Here is a 12,986-nt window from a genome sequence, read left to right as displayed (position 1 = left end):
TCAGGCCCTGTGCCAGTAGCGGACCTACGTAGGGACTAAGGGGGGCTCCCCCCCCCCCCCCCCCCTTCAATTTTTATATATATATATATATATATATATATATATATATATATATATATATATATATATATATATATATATATATATATATATATTAATATATAATTTTAAATATATTTTTCAAAAAATTAATATTTATAATATATTTTATATATTTGATATTTATACATCTATATTTATATATAAGACAAACTTTTTTTTTTGGGTTGTCCACATTTATTTTTAATTTTATATTTTAAATATTCTTTTAAATAAAAATAATTATTTTATTAATATTATCTTTTAAATGATTATTTGTGTAATTTAACTATTTTTTTATTTGATTATTTTTTAAAATTTAATCATTATAAATGAAAATTAATTATAGTAAAATTATAAAAATGATTTATATTTAATTTTGTAATTATAATAATAACAATAATTATATTTTTTTCTATTATCATGAAAAAAGTGAATACAATGTTTTTACTAGTTTATATAAAATTTTTGAGATTATCTTTTTGGTTTCTATTTTCGTTCAAAATATCAAGTTGGTCCTCTAGTTTTTTTTTGTGTCAATTTAATTCTGATTTTTGAAAAATGATGTAATTTTGTCATTTTCATTAAATTTTTTGAATCAGATTTTTCATCAAAATTGAAGTTGTAAATAAGAATGATTGTTTGATTTGTTGTGTAATTGAGATAATCCTAATATCAATTTTTTATGAAAGATCTTTCTTCCGCTTTAAAAGATTTAACGGAAAAAATCAAAGTACATCAACTTTTAAAAAATCGCGAACAAATTGAACGAAAAGATAGACTAAAAGAGTAATTCAACCAAAATTTTGGCACCCCCAAAATTTTGGTTGAAGATCCGCCACTGCCTGGTGCCTTTGTAATTCCTTACTCTAGGAGCAACCCTTTTGCAAACGGTAAAACCTTTTAAATTATGTTTTGTTCATGGCATCCTTGGTATGCCTTAGTTATCTTGTTAAGTATATTCATGGATGACTGTAATGACGAATCCTTACATATACTATTCATCTCGTATGCTCTTTCGATACTATATTCGTGCAATGTTTTATTTAGTAGATTTATTCTATTTAAATGGGATGTCACACAATGTATATGTGATGCCAAAAAAATATAAATAAAAAAATAAAATGTCAAATGACCAAATAATCACTTTTGGAAAACTTGTCAACAAAATAAATATGAACAGTAAAGTAAATTTTATAGCATCTTTCTTTTCTTACATCATAATATATAATATATATTTGATAATAAAGCAACGACCTAAAAAAATAAATAAATGTGTTGTATTGGGAGAATCGACCTACCTTTGGGTTGATGGGAAGTAAAAGCCTTACTTGCAAGAATTAACAGTTTTAGGAGAAAAGCAAGGGAATGCTTCAATTCTATACACTATTTGACCTCAAGCAAGTGGATATTTAAATTAAGAGGTTCACTCTCAATTTAAATAATGTCATTAGTACTACCAGAAAAATTCATCTGAAATGGCACTTTAAAAAGATATGTCGTGAACAAGAAAAAGCGAATGAGGAAAATCACATTGACAAGATTATAACAGTTTCGATCATCTGAACACTTTATACCACATCATAGAGTACAAGTAAGTTTGAATAGCCTTTAATTTAAAACACAAAGCATAAAAATCAATAAATCTCTATTACATATCTCCAATGCTTAGTGGCAGCAGATTGTATATGTTGTTCTTCAAATGATATTGACAAACTCTTCATTACTAGTGACTTGGGCTGCTTCTTGTGGATGGAAGTCTTCATTTCTATGTGGTGTGCACGTTCTCATGCATGACACTCAACATATTTCTATAGTTCTTCCTCATCATATAAATGTCAAATCTGGATTCTTGTCATTTTCTTTCTTTCCTAATGTTATCCAACAACAATCTGAACTCCAGTAGCTGACTGACACTGTTACAATACAATCCTAGCATTAATTAATTGCTGTTTTTTAGAAGATACTAAACCAACAGCTTCAGTCTGCCATGTTTACAAAGGTTGTCTTACTCATTTTGAAGCATTCAAAACCAAGCTTAAGTGTAAGGAAAAGAAAGATCACAGGAACAATACATTCAAACAAACTGTTATTTTATAGAATGATGTAATGTGTTTGAACTCACTTGTCAGTATGAGATTTGAACAATATTGCTCATCTAATTTTAAGTTATTTGATTTTACAACAGAGGACATTGTTAGAGCAGGTGGCTCATAAAGTCCCACATTGAACAGGACTCTGACAAGCAGATGAAATTCAGAATATAAGAGTGGAAGACTTACACCTTAAAAAGCATACCTTTCTCGGCCTTTTGGCTAAGATCAAGTGTAGAATCTGTTCTTATCAGTTTAATATCTGATATGTGAACTATAGGTTCACACGATATTAAATTAATTTTTGTGGGAGAGGGTCTGTAATAGTGGCTTGCCACTGAGACTCTCAAGCATCGTCCTTGCTTTGCACTGCTGCCAAGGTAGTCGGAATTTCTTACTTCTAACGTAATTATGATTTTCTAATTTCAGTTGGCAAGTGTTTTAACAAAATCTGAAACTTCATTCATATTTAACAGAAAATGTTTTGAATGTAAATAATGATAAATTGTTTTTGCAAAAATATCTTAGCATTGTTGTATTTTTGTTCTCTAATTCCATGTAAGTAGAAGTTCCACATTCCCTAGTGTATTTATATTCTTAGTGTTTATATACGTGGGCTTGCAAAAGGTGTGTCAAGGTTTATCATGTGCTTTGATAATATTTTTCGTTTTATTTCTCACCAGGGTATATATTATTAAGTTTTCCACTTCTTCACACTAAAAATCAGCGCATGGTAACATATCCTCCAACTAAAAAAAATCTCTGGAAATAGTATAATGTGTTTGAACCCAGTTATTATTTTCACGTTTGATCAACTATTTGATAAATAGCTGTTGGAAATTTTGGCTAAGTAGTCTTATCAGTTTAACATTAGATAGGGGAATTACAAGTCTGTAGAGGAAGATAGTATCAGCAGCTAAAGCTAACACGGTAGGGTTTAGGCAGAGTGTGTGATGGAATGATTAATGGAGTTCTCAAGGTGTATGAAAAAGAGGTTATATCAGCAAGTAATCTAAGATCACTGGAGATGCCTTATGCTGCATCAGGTAATGATTTATCAGTTTCTATTTTTTTCTTTCAGGTTCAATCTGTTATGAAGTTCATAAACATGGTAGCAGATAAGTGCTGGAATTGGCTGTTAGAGGAAATTTAGCAGGTTATGGATAATACTTATTGTCATCGATTCTGTTATGAAGTTCAATGAAAACTAAGAAATCGTGTGCTTACCATTTCTAATTTTTTTGTTGAGAAAGTTAGCAATCTAGTCACAAAAAAGGAGTAAGAAATAACTAGCATGAATTCAAATGATAAAAAATTACATCTGAACTCACAAAGAATCTTTTTCTCTTGTAGAACTTTGAGTAACTTTTCCAACGCAGCGACCAGGTAATTGTAATATTTGATATAGTGTGTGTGAGTAACTTGTCAGTATGAGAATTTTGTTAGCGTGTGGTTGAACTCAATTATTAGTTTCAGTTTTGATCAAATATTTGATAAACAATGAGTTTTAAAATATCTGATTTTTGTTCTAATTAGTTCACTTTTGTGGCTATTAAAACCAGATAATAGCAATCCCACATCATACATTAGTACTTTGGTTAGTTCATGTTTGATGTGAAAGTTCCTTTCATTTTGAAATTTGATTATATCCATTTTCATCTCTGTTTCAGATACCACAGGTGAAAAATGATTTGAAAAGCCGAGACATTATAGTCAAATAAAATATTGTTTACTAGAATCGATGATAGACATTTCAAGGTAACCGATATTCAGTTAATCAGAATAGCATAACTATCTGAATTTTGAAACAGGATTTTCAAGATAAAATTTCTAGAACACGATTTCCGAAACGCATGAAATTTATTATGAAACAAACTTTTAAGAACAAAATTTCTACAACAATCTTTCCAAACATATATGATACACTGTGGAATGAGTTTTCCAGAATAAACTTTCTGAAATAAACTTTTCATGACACATGAAATGCATTCTAAAATAAACTTCACAGAATAAGTTTTTGTCCAAAATAAACTTTTCTCTCATCTTATTCTTTGTAGTGGAGAATGGAGGTGTAACGACGATGATGATGGCAGTGGTGGCATGTGAGTGAAGTTAGTAATAATTGGGTGCAAGAAGAAAATGATATTATTCAAGCAACTTCTTCCTGCAACTCCATAAATTTCCCCTTCCACTCCCATATAACTTTTTTTTTTTCATTTTTGTTAAAAGTTGTCTTCTGGATTACATAATCCAGAAGCTCTAAAAGAAAAATGACTTCTACATTATTCAATCCGAAAGTACTTTTGACTTCAAGGTTGCATAATTCAGAAGTTTTTTTTTTCTTCCAGATTACATAGTTCGAAAGTTATTTTTTACTTGCGACTTCCGATTACACGCAATTCTTCTATATGGGGTGAAAAAGGGGGAATTTATGAAGGTCCAGGAAGAAACTGACCAAGAGGAAAGCTATGAACAGGAAGAAGATGGACTTGAAAGTGGTTTTGTTTTGAAATAGTTCTTTCTATGTTATAAAAATCTTGGACCACCTCCTTCATATCAAAGTAGATATTTGGAAATGTATTTTTTACATCCAGAAATAACAATTCTAGAATGAAAAATGGTATATTTAGATATTTTTTAAGGTGCAGGAAGTTGGATGAAGATAATGAATGCACACATGGGAAGATCAAATGCTAAGCATACTAGTTAGTAGCAATTGAAGAAGACAACATTCTTGAGGAAACAAGTCCTGAAACCCAGACACTGTTGATATAATATAACCAAAAGCACTTCCAAGTGTTACAAGCATAGGCTCTTTCTCTGCTTCAACCATTTCATGATTGAGTAAGTTAACTAAGTGGTGCACACTCCAGTTGGATTCATTCTTGTCTCTACTCTTTCTATTGGTTTAAAAGAATATTTGATCTTTCTGATTGCAAGCTCATTATACCAATGAAATCAGCAATTGGTTTTCTCCACTATGAACCTTTTGAAATGTGCTTAGCAAAATCAATTTCTTTTCTGTTGGACCAAAGGAGATTTCATGGATGTATATGGCTGGCATCAGATTAGTGACTCAGGTAACTCACTAACATACAACTCTCCTTGTTCTAGCAGAGTCAACTTTCTAAAACATAGTTTCCATTTCATGCTAGCCAAATCAACTTTATATGCCATTATTGTTTCTCAAGACAGTTTTTTAGGACAACAAATTGTTAACATTATACAGAAAATGGCTAATATAAATGGCACTGAGGAAGTATACCTGGATAAAAAATCATAAGAAAATTCAGTGGCAAAAGGGGGCAAGCATTGTTTATGCATAGTAAGTGAACTATTTGCATATAAATAATGCCTTAACTTAATTCATTGGGATGGAAGCTGTATTAGTATCAGTTCAAAGGTACTAATTTGAGATTATCAACTACGTTCTATATATATAGTGGAATGAATATTCTACATTTGTGCGTAAATGAGCAATTTACAATGAGGGAAACCACATCAATATGCATAAATTTTCTCACGAAAAAATGTGACAAAGGATAGAAGAAATCGGGTTGGCCTAAATATCTGAAAGTCCACTTCATGTTGTATATTGGCATGTATAAAGCAGAACCAATCAATGCTTCAGTTGCTGAGACAAAGCTTCTATAAAATCATGCTAAGTTGAAGAGAATTTGATCAGATCCAGTAACTACTAATCCAAGACTTCAGATGGCCAAAGGCGTTTCCAAATGGCAATCTCAGCCTCACTCTTAATCTTTCTTATTCCACCATAAAATCCATCAGCCTCATTTCCCTCCTCCCTATGGTCTTTCCTACTCACAGTGGTCTGCCTCCATCGTGAGCCAGGAGTGTAATGATTAAACTCTAGCACCACAGTGTCTGCAACCAACACATTTATCATTAAGTAAGCTATGTTTCAATGTCAACAAACCCCTCTCAGGGATAGATATAATATAAAAATGTCAATTCCTAGACTCTTGTAGTAGTGGCATTTTACCACCCCTCCAACATCATTTTAGCGGTTCTATGTTTGCAACCTTTATAAATTTAAAGTTTCCAACCAATTATGATTGATTGGCAAAAGGTGAAAGACTTAAAATAACTACAAATTTTTAAGGAAGCACAAGTTTGTTGGATTTCATTCTTCAGAGTTCAAGACAAGCAAAGTAGGCCTTATCAACACAAAGCAACTAACCCTGTGTTACTTGACTTTGTTACATAGGCATAATCATAAAATGAGTGGTATTGCTAATGAAGAGAATGTGAAATAAAATATCGCAAACGATACCTTGTAAGAATGTCATGCTATATTCTATCTATATAACATGATCAGAAGACCAAAAAACACTCTCTCCGTCCCAATAAGACCCTTTTATTAATTCACACTCTAAGAAAACTAGTTAAAAACAATAAATTTGTCACTAATATGTGTTTTTGTTTCGAAATTCCCCTTACATATTTTTAAGTTAAAGCGGTTGAGAGAGACTTCGGTGTCGGTGAGGACTTATATTCTATAATCAGATTACGATGGAGAAACTTTTTATGATTTATTTCAGATATTTAAGTAAAGGCCTTTTAGGAAATAAATAAGTAATGCATCATTCAATTACAAATGGGTCTTATAAAACGGGACAAATTTTTTTTCTAAAAAGGGTCTTATAAATAGGGATAGAGGGATAGTGTTTGGTTTATAAAAATCATGTTAGTCCCACAAAGCAAAAAGATTCCTAACAGAGATGAAACAGCCTACAAAAGGAATCTAGTTCTTTAGCATAGTTAGCCATAAATGCCCAGAGACACAAATTATCAATGTGTTGGTGGAAATGATGACATACTGACCATGAATGTCTTGGGGACCAGCCAAATAGCATAGCAGGTGGTCCATATTTAGATAGATTAGAATCCAGAAAGACCTAGCCAAACTTCTGGTCTGGCTGCCAAATTAAACTAACTACAAATGCAAGTCAATTTTTTTCGGTGTATATCCACAATAATAATAATAATTGTAGATTGTAAAAATCTTAATATATTAAAAATCAATAAACCAGCAAACTTTATGTGCTTCTGAATTTCTGTCTTCAAAATTCATAAGCATAATCCATCTACATCCTACAACCATTTTTTCCCCAAGATTGGTCCTTTCACTGATCGGCAAGATTATCAATCATACTCAGAGGCAGAATAAGGTCCTATTTTGCTAGAAGGGAAGAAAAGATGATACAATTATAACCAAGAAAAAGCAGTGATTGATAATAGCAATCATCCCAAAGGAAGTTCAAATTAACTCACCACTTTTGTGACATCGGCAATAATTTTCACTCCCATTGCATGACTCCAGGTGGCCTACAACACCATACCACCAACCTGCAATGAAGATGGATCTCGTCATGCGGCAATTCATTTTAATTTATTATAAGTCCATATCATACTTCTAATATGAAGAATACAAAGACTCTTATATCAATCAAGGTATGCAAGATTAAGGGCACAGCTTAGAATAATGCCAATATTACTCGAAAATGAGTTCTCAATTATTAACATCCCAACACAAGGGTATAAAGAAAATGAATAATTGAGAAAAATGGAAACCATTTTTATATATCAAAGGCTCAAAGTAGACACAACAACTGCCCCTTTTGTTGACTCTGTTAACATAGACATGGTCCTGCACTATGTAGTTATTCTCTTCAATGTTTACTAAAACTTAAATGGTTCTTAGGGTAGACCTTTTACCAGCCAAAGAAATAATTACTAGGATTAATGCAAAAAATTAATAACACAAGATATTTGAGAATGAAACAAACCATAAGGAAATTCTTTGTTTCTCCTCCACTGAATCTCTATATGATCACCCGGATACAAATCATTTAAACATTCGGAGACATGAAGATCATGTGGAGAAGCATCAATAGGAGGGGCTCTTAGCCTTTCCCATGGGATGCCACACTCTCTAGCATCTGCTCTTTTTCCATGCGGAGGATACCTGTAGTAAGCAACAAATCAATAATTACGTCATCAGATCTAAATTTCATTTTATTTTCCTCTTATGCTTCCTTTAAAATATCTTCAAACTTGCTAATCAAATCTCTAAGATTATGGAACTAATGTGAACATTGTACATATAGACTATATGAGCATCTCTAATCATGCCAATTACCTGGCTTGGAAAGTATCAGTTCGTGGATCATAGCTAATTGTAGCGTCATAGCAAGATAACATGAATCCAACATGACCATTCTACACAAACAACAGCAAAAATGTAACTTATGAGAAAAGAAAACACAACCCACGGGGTATAATTGAAATTCAAGCAACTGGTTGTATTTGTAGCTAGCAAGGTAGGTGTAAGTGTTCAATAGAAAAGTAGAACAAAAGGGTTTGCACATATTACATACCTCACGGTTATAGACCTGAGCAGGGAAACAAAAGTTGCCAGACTCGATAGCCAGATACCAGTTCATGATTGAGTCAACAGGCAAAGAGGTCCTCTGCTTGAGGCTATTATTTTCATCAACCTTTGGTCTCATCCATTGCAAAGGCCAACGAAGAGACAGAAATCTCATCAAGCCCCTTTGCCTGCCATGTTTAAGACCCCCAACATTTCTTTTGGAAGCAACATGCCACTTCCACTCCCTGTAAGCAGCAGGACCAACAACACTACCCCACTTCTGCTTCATGTGCCTCTCCCAAAGGTGATCACTCACACATCTCTCCCTCAAGGAGCGGCAAACGGCAACCATTTGGCACAGTGAAGAAGGAGGTAGCCTTTCAAGAATGCAATCCAAGGCCAACTCAGGCAAGTCCAAAACTGACATGCCATGGCTTTCCTCAACATTCTCCACTCTTGAAGTCAGGCTCTTCCTCACCAGAGACATTCCTGCAGGTATTTGACAAACAAATCCAAGCCAGAAGCGGTTTCTGAACAGTTTGGAGATTGCTCTCACAGACAACGCTTGAGAAAACAAAAGGGGTAGCAACCGCATCTCAGTTGCCCATGATGGGAGACGTCTGAGAAGGAGGGACTTTAAAAACAAGAAGAAGGAGATGCAAGTGATGAAGTAAAGTAGCATTAGAATATTGAAAGTCTTTTACGGGTCAAAATTGGATTTGGCATATGTGATAAGAGAGAGAGAGAGGGAGAGAGAGAGAGAGAGAGAGAGAGAGAGAGAGAGAGAGAGAGCGAGAGAGAGCGGGGGATAGACTGTAGATAGAGTCAGTGGAGAAGCCAATTGCGGAAAGGCAATAGCTTATAAGAAGAAACCTCCCTATTAACCAAAACTGAAGCGAAGTTGGTATCTTCAAACACCTTTTAAAGATGGGTTTTATTTTGGTTCAAAGAAACCCCACCAAAACCCCAATGGTGGGCCTTCTAACCCAAAGTTTGAACAAGATTCACAACCACGCAGACCGACGAACTTGGGTGGAAATTGCCTTGACTTGAAAGCCTGAACCACTGTTATGCTACTACGTAAAGTAGAAAAGAAAGAAAAAAAGATTAAACAAGCCTATGAAACAGTTTTCTCCCTCTTATTGGCTTCCAACAGGAAAAAGGAGCACAAGCGTACATACGAAGTTAACAGCTGTCATTCAATGAAAGATTGAATATATAGCAAAGGGTCCTATGAAGGAGTTGAAGCGAGGAAGCTAAATAAGGTGGGGCACCAAGATCTGTAACAGGGTTTTTGACACCTGGAAAATGGGATTGGCAAGACAAGAACGAAAGGGAAAAAAAAAGAACAAGATGAAGATAAGTCTAGATGCAAAGACCCATATCTAAAGAATCTCTAAGGCAATTGAATAATTAATCCTGTTATGGGAATATTTTGTTCCTAGAACAGATCCGTGGTAGTTGCAATTGACGCAGTAATTGGTCCACACACACCCCAAGAAAATGGAAACAAAACAAGGCCAAAGGACAACAATTCTCGGGGTAGTGTGCACATGAACAGAAGAAGATTGATTAAAAGGTATTAATGGTGTAGTGATGGTGGAGATGAATATTGAAGAAGGGAAGGGTGGTGTTGTGCGGTGGGTAGGTGGGTAGGTCCTCTACTCCACCTCCTTGCCCTTCACCTCACCTCACCTCACCACATACCATTTATGCTCTATATTCAAGGGATCCCCAGCCTCGTACTGCTTTGTCTTTGGGGCAATTTAGCAAACAGTTTATAGGTAAAAATGGATAAGAGAATGATTTATTTATTTTTGAAAAAAAAATATACAATGGGCGGCTATGGTTAAATTAAAGTAACATTTTTTTTGTGGATGTGAAGACATTTCTTTCTACTTGTAGATTCTGTGATCCAATAGAATCGATTACCAACTTATTAATGACGAAATTAATAAAGAATAACAATGTTGTATGGATGAATTGGAATTGTTACATTTTATAGTGTTTTGAAAATCTCACCTTTTGCAAGTGGGTGGGAAGGAAAAAGACAGCCGTCATTGGATAACGTAAGGAGCAGAGCAGTTGGTAACACTGACACTAACGCTACCCTTCCACCATTGCCTCCCTGCAACCGTGTGTATTGTTATGAGTTTAATCAAAGCATCACCTCCATTCACGTTTTGAGATTTTTGAATTCTTTTATTAACAAAAGTTAAAGGCTTAATCATGTTTTTTGTTTAATCTTTAACATGAGATAATTAATCTTTAGTCTTATTAAAAATTAGTAGAAATTATTCTTCCAAAAGATATTGTATTTTTTGTAACACCTCATTTAATTTATAACCCTAATTAAAGAGGTATCATATAGAAATGTAAAGGCGCGGTCCTGGAGTACAAACCTCGCTCCATACAGTTGTTCAAACATAAATAAAAGAGAAACTAGGCACACCACGATGCCAAATACGGAAATAAGTACAAGGACATAACAGTAGTTGATAATACACCAAAAGCTAAAGAAAAAGAACATGGGTCATTGCCCTAAAAGAAAGCCCAACAGCAGAAGCCAGTCTAAGGCCAAGCAGCGGAACCATCACCTCCTGTTGACCACAGGTATTCCTCACATCTGCTCACATCAATAAATCGATGATCATCGCAAAAGGAGAAGGAACACACAAAGCAATCAAACAAGCAAAAGGGTAAGCTAGAGCCAAAAATATTTTTATCATACTATCATATATATATATATATATATATATATATATATATATATATATATATATATATATATTCTCACAGTCAATTATGCATACGTCACCCAAGCATGTTATGACTTTCCAAACAAATACACTAAGACTCGACGCGACTCATCCGGATACATATAATTTAGTCGGATTCTGCAGATGCTTGCACTTGTGGTGGATTTCTCTGCTCACCCCCGAGCTAAGTGTTACTGATGTGACCCCAATAAGGCTTATAGCATTGGGGCCAACGCTAGGTCCATTGCTTTTAATTTCTTTTAAATTATTTTATTTTCTTTTATTTTTAATTAAATAAAGGTTGTTCTAATTGGGCTTGTTTTGTTAAATGCAGTCCATTATCCAAGTTGTCCAAATCTTGAAGTGTTGGCATTGGGCCTGCGGCCCAATTTAGCTAAAACTCTTTCATTCTTCACATGAAGCACATGCTATTTTGGAGAGCAACGTGTGTGGGCCCAAGTCTTTATTTTCACGCGAGATCTAATTGATTCCAACATGGACCGAGATCTGCGTTCTGCCAGCAACCCACTAATATCTTTTTTGGAGTGGATTTCTTTGTAACCAGCTACATGCTTCAGTTGGTTAAGGTTGCATGCAGATGCTTTCTACCCATGCAAATGGGCCTAAAATGCCATCTGCTCCACCAGCGTGCAATGTGGGCCTGGAGTATATCAGCCCAAACTTTCATCCACATGAAGACTTACACAGATCCACCAACATTGCACTTGCACATAACGCTTCAACGCCCTGCACACGTCTCTGTTGGTCCATTCTAGAACTAACTCCAGCCTAATCTGTTCCTTTCCGCGTGTGCAGCACTTCACAAAATACATTCATTTTATTCAACCAGCCCAATTGTATCAAACGGAGATTGAAGCCATTGCCATCAATGGCCAAAGCCATACTGACCACCATGAACTCCCACTAACAAGGGTCATGGAATTACGTCCCGACCACTGAAGCACGACCCTGAAATCTCGCCTAGGGATTTCAAGGAATTACGTACTGACCCTACCAATCATATTCAAACAACTAAGTAATATTTATCATGCATTTACATCTCATGTCAAACTTTATAACCAACCCCTTTTACATTCCAAGTCAAACCCATACCAACTCATCATCCTCCATCCATGAATATAGAATTCTATCTCATATCAATACCATGCCACTTTCATAACCAACCATTTCATGTTCATTACATGCCAAGAATTATCCAAGTTCATCATTCACAACTTATACACCCTCCCATTCATGCATATTTATTCACCTCATGCCATTATACAATAACCCAATCAAATCCATGCCAAGCATCCAAGAACAGAGAAAATATCAAATTAGGACGCACTCTCGCCTAGCTCTTCGCTCAGGCTTAAGGGTCTCGCTCAAGCGAGAGGGTCTCTCACTCAGGCGAGCTCCATTCGCCTAGGCGAGAGCTCGACACACAGGAATAGTGGCCTCTGCGCATTCTCGCTTAGGTGAGACTCCCCTCGCCTGAGTGAGATGCTCGCTCGCTCAAAACTGAGTTGGTCGCCTAAGCGACCACTCGCGTGAAAAGGCCTGGGCGAGTCTCTGCTCATCTCGCCTAAGCGAGGCAAGCTCGCTTGGGCGAGATTATCAGCCCTCGCCATTGTTCGCACCTACATCAGCCACATACATATG

General features: G+C 35.0%; 1 protein-coding gene, 1 long non-coding RNA gene and 1 other non-coding gene across 5 annotated transcripts; 2 read left to right on the top strand and 1 right to left on the bottom strand.

The window, feature by feature from the left end:
* Positions 1–1,580: 1,580 nt before the first annotated feature.
* Positions 1,581–10,409, bottom strand: LOC114187850 (F-box protein At2g26850-like). Of its 3 annotated transcripts, none has more exons than XM_028076235.2 (5): positions 8,573–10,409; positions 8,335–8,414; positions 7,982–8,160; positions 7,467–7,541; positions 1,581–1,994 (listed from the first exon to the last, which is right to left on the bottom strand). In XM_028076235.2, exons 1-5 carry the CDS (start codon positions 9,245–9,247, stop codon positions 1,906–1,908), a joined length of 1,098 nt encoding a protein of 365 aa, XP_027932036.2. In that variant the 5' UTR covers positions 9,248–10,409; the 3' UTR covers positions 1,581–1,905. The 3 variants fall into 3 exon arrangements, with proteins under 3 accessions (XP_027932036.2, XP_027932035.2, XP_085530826.1); XM_028076234.2 differs by lacking the exon at positions 1,581–1,994 and adding an exon at positions 5,582–6,056 and having other exon boundaries at positions 8,573–10,363; XM_085674700.1 differs by lacking the exon at positions 1,581–1,994 and adding an exon at positions 7,188–7,374 and having other exon boundaries at positions 8,573–10,397.
* LOC114189289 (U2 spliceosomal RNA) lies at positions 2,373–2,566 on the top strand. Its single transcript, XR_003605595.2, has one exon. It is a non-coding gene; the product is annotated as a U2 spliceosomal RNA (small nuclear RNA).
* Positions 2,383–5,053, top strand: LOC146885520 (uncharacterized). The gene is made up of 5 exons (XR_014995826.1): positions 2,383–2,551; positions 3,253–3,327; positions 3,525–3,557; positions 3,842–3,929; positions 4,229–5,053. It is a non-coding gene; the product is annotated as an uncharacterized LOC146885520 (long non-coding RNA).
* Positions 10,410–12,986: the final 2,577 nt, after the last annotated feature.

Source organism: Vigna unguiculata, chromosome 6 (genome assembly GCF_037176805.1).
Source record: "Vigna unguiculata cultivar grain cowpea cultivar isolate G323 ecotype 2 chromosome 6, ASM3717680v1, whole genome shotgun sequence".
NCBI lineage: Eukaryota > Viridiplantae > Streptophyta > Magnoliopsida > Fabales > Fabaceae > Vigna > Vigna unguiculata.
Note: the sequence above shows the minus strand (reverse complement) of the source record. Positions and strands in the feature narration are given on the sequence as shown.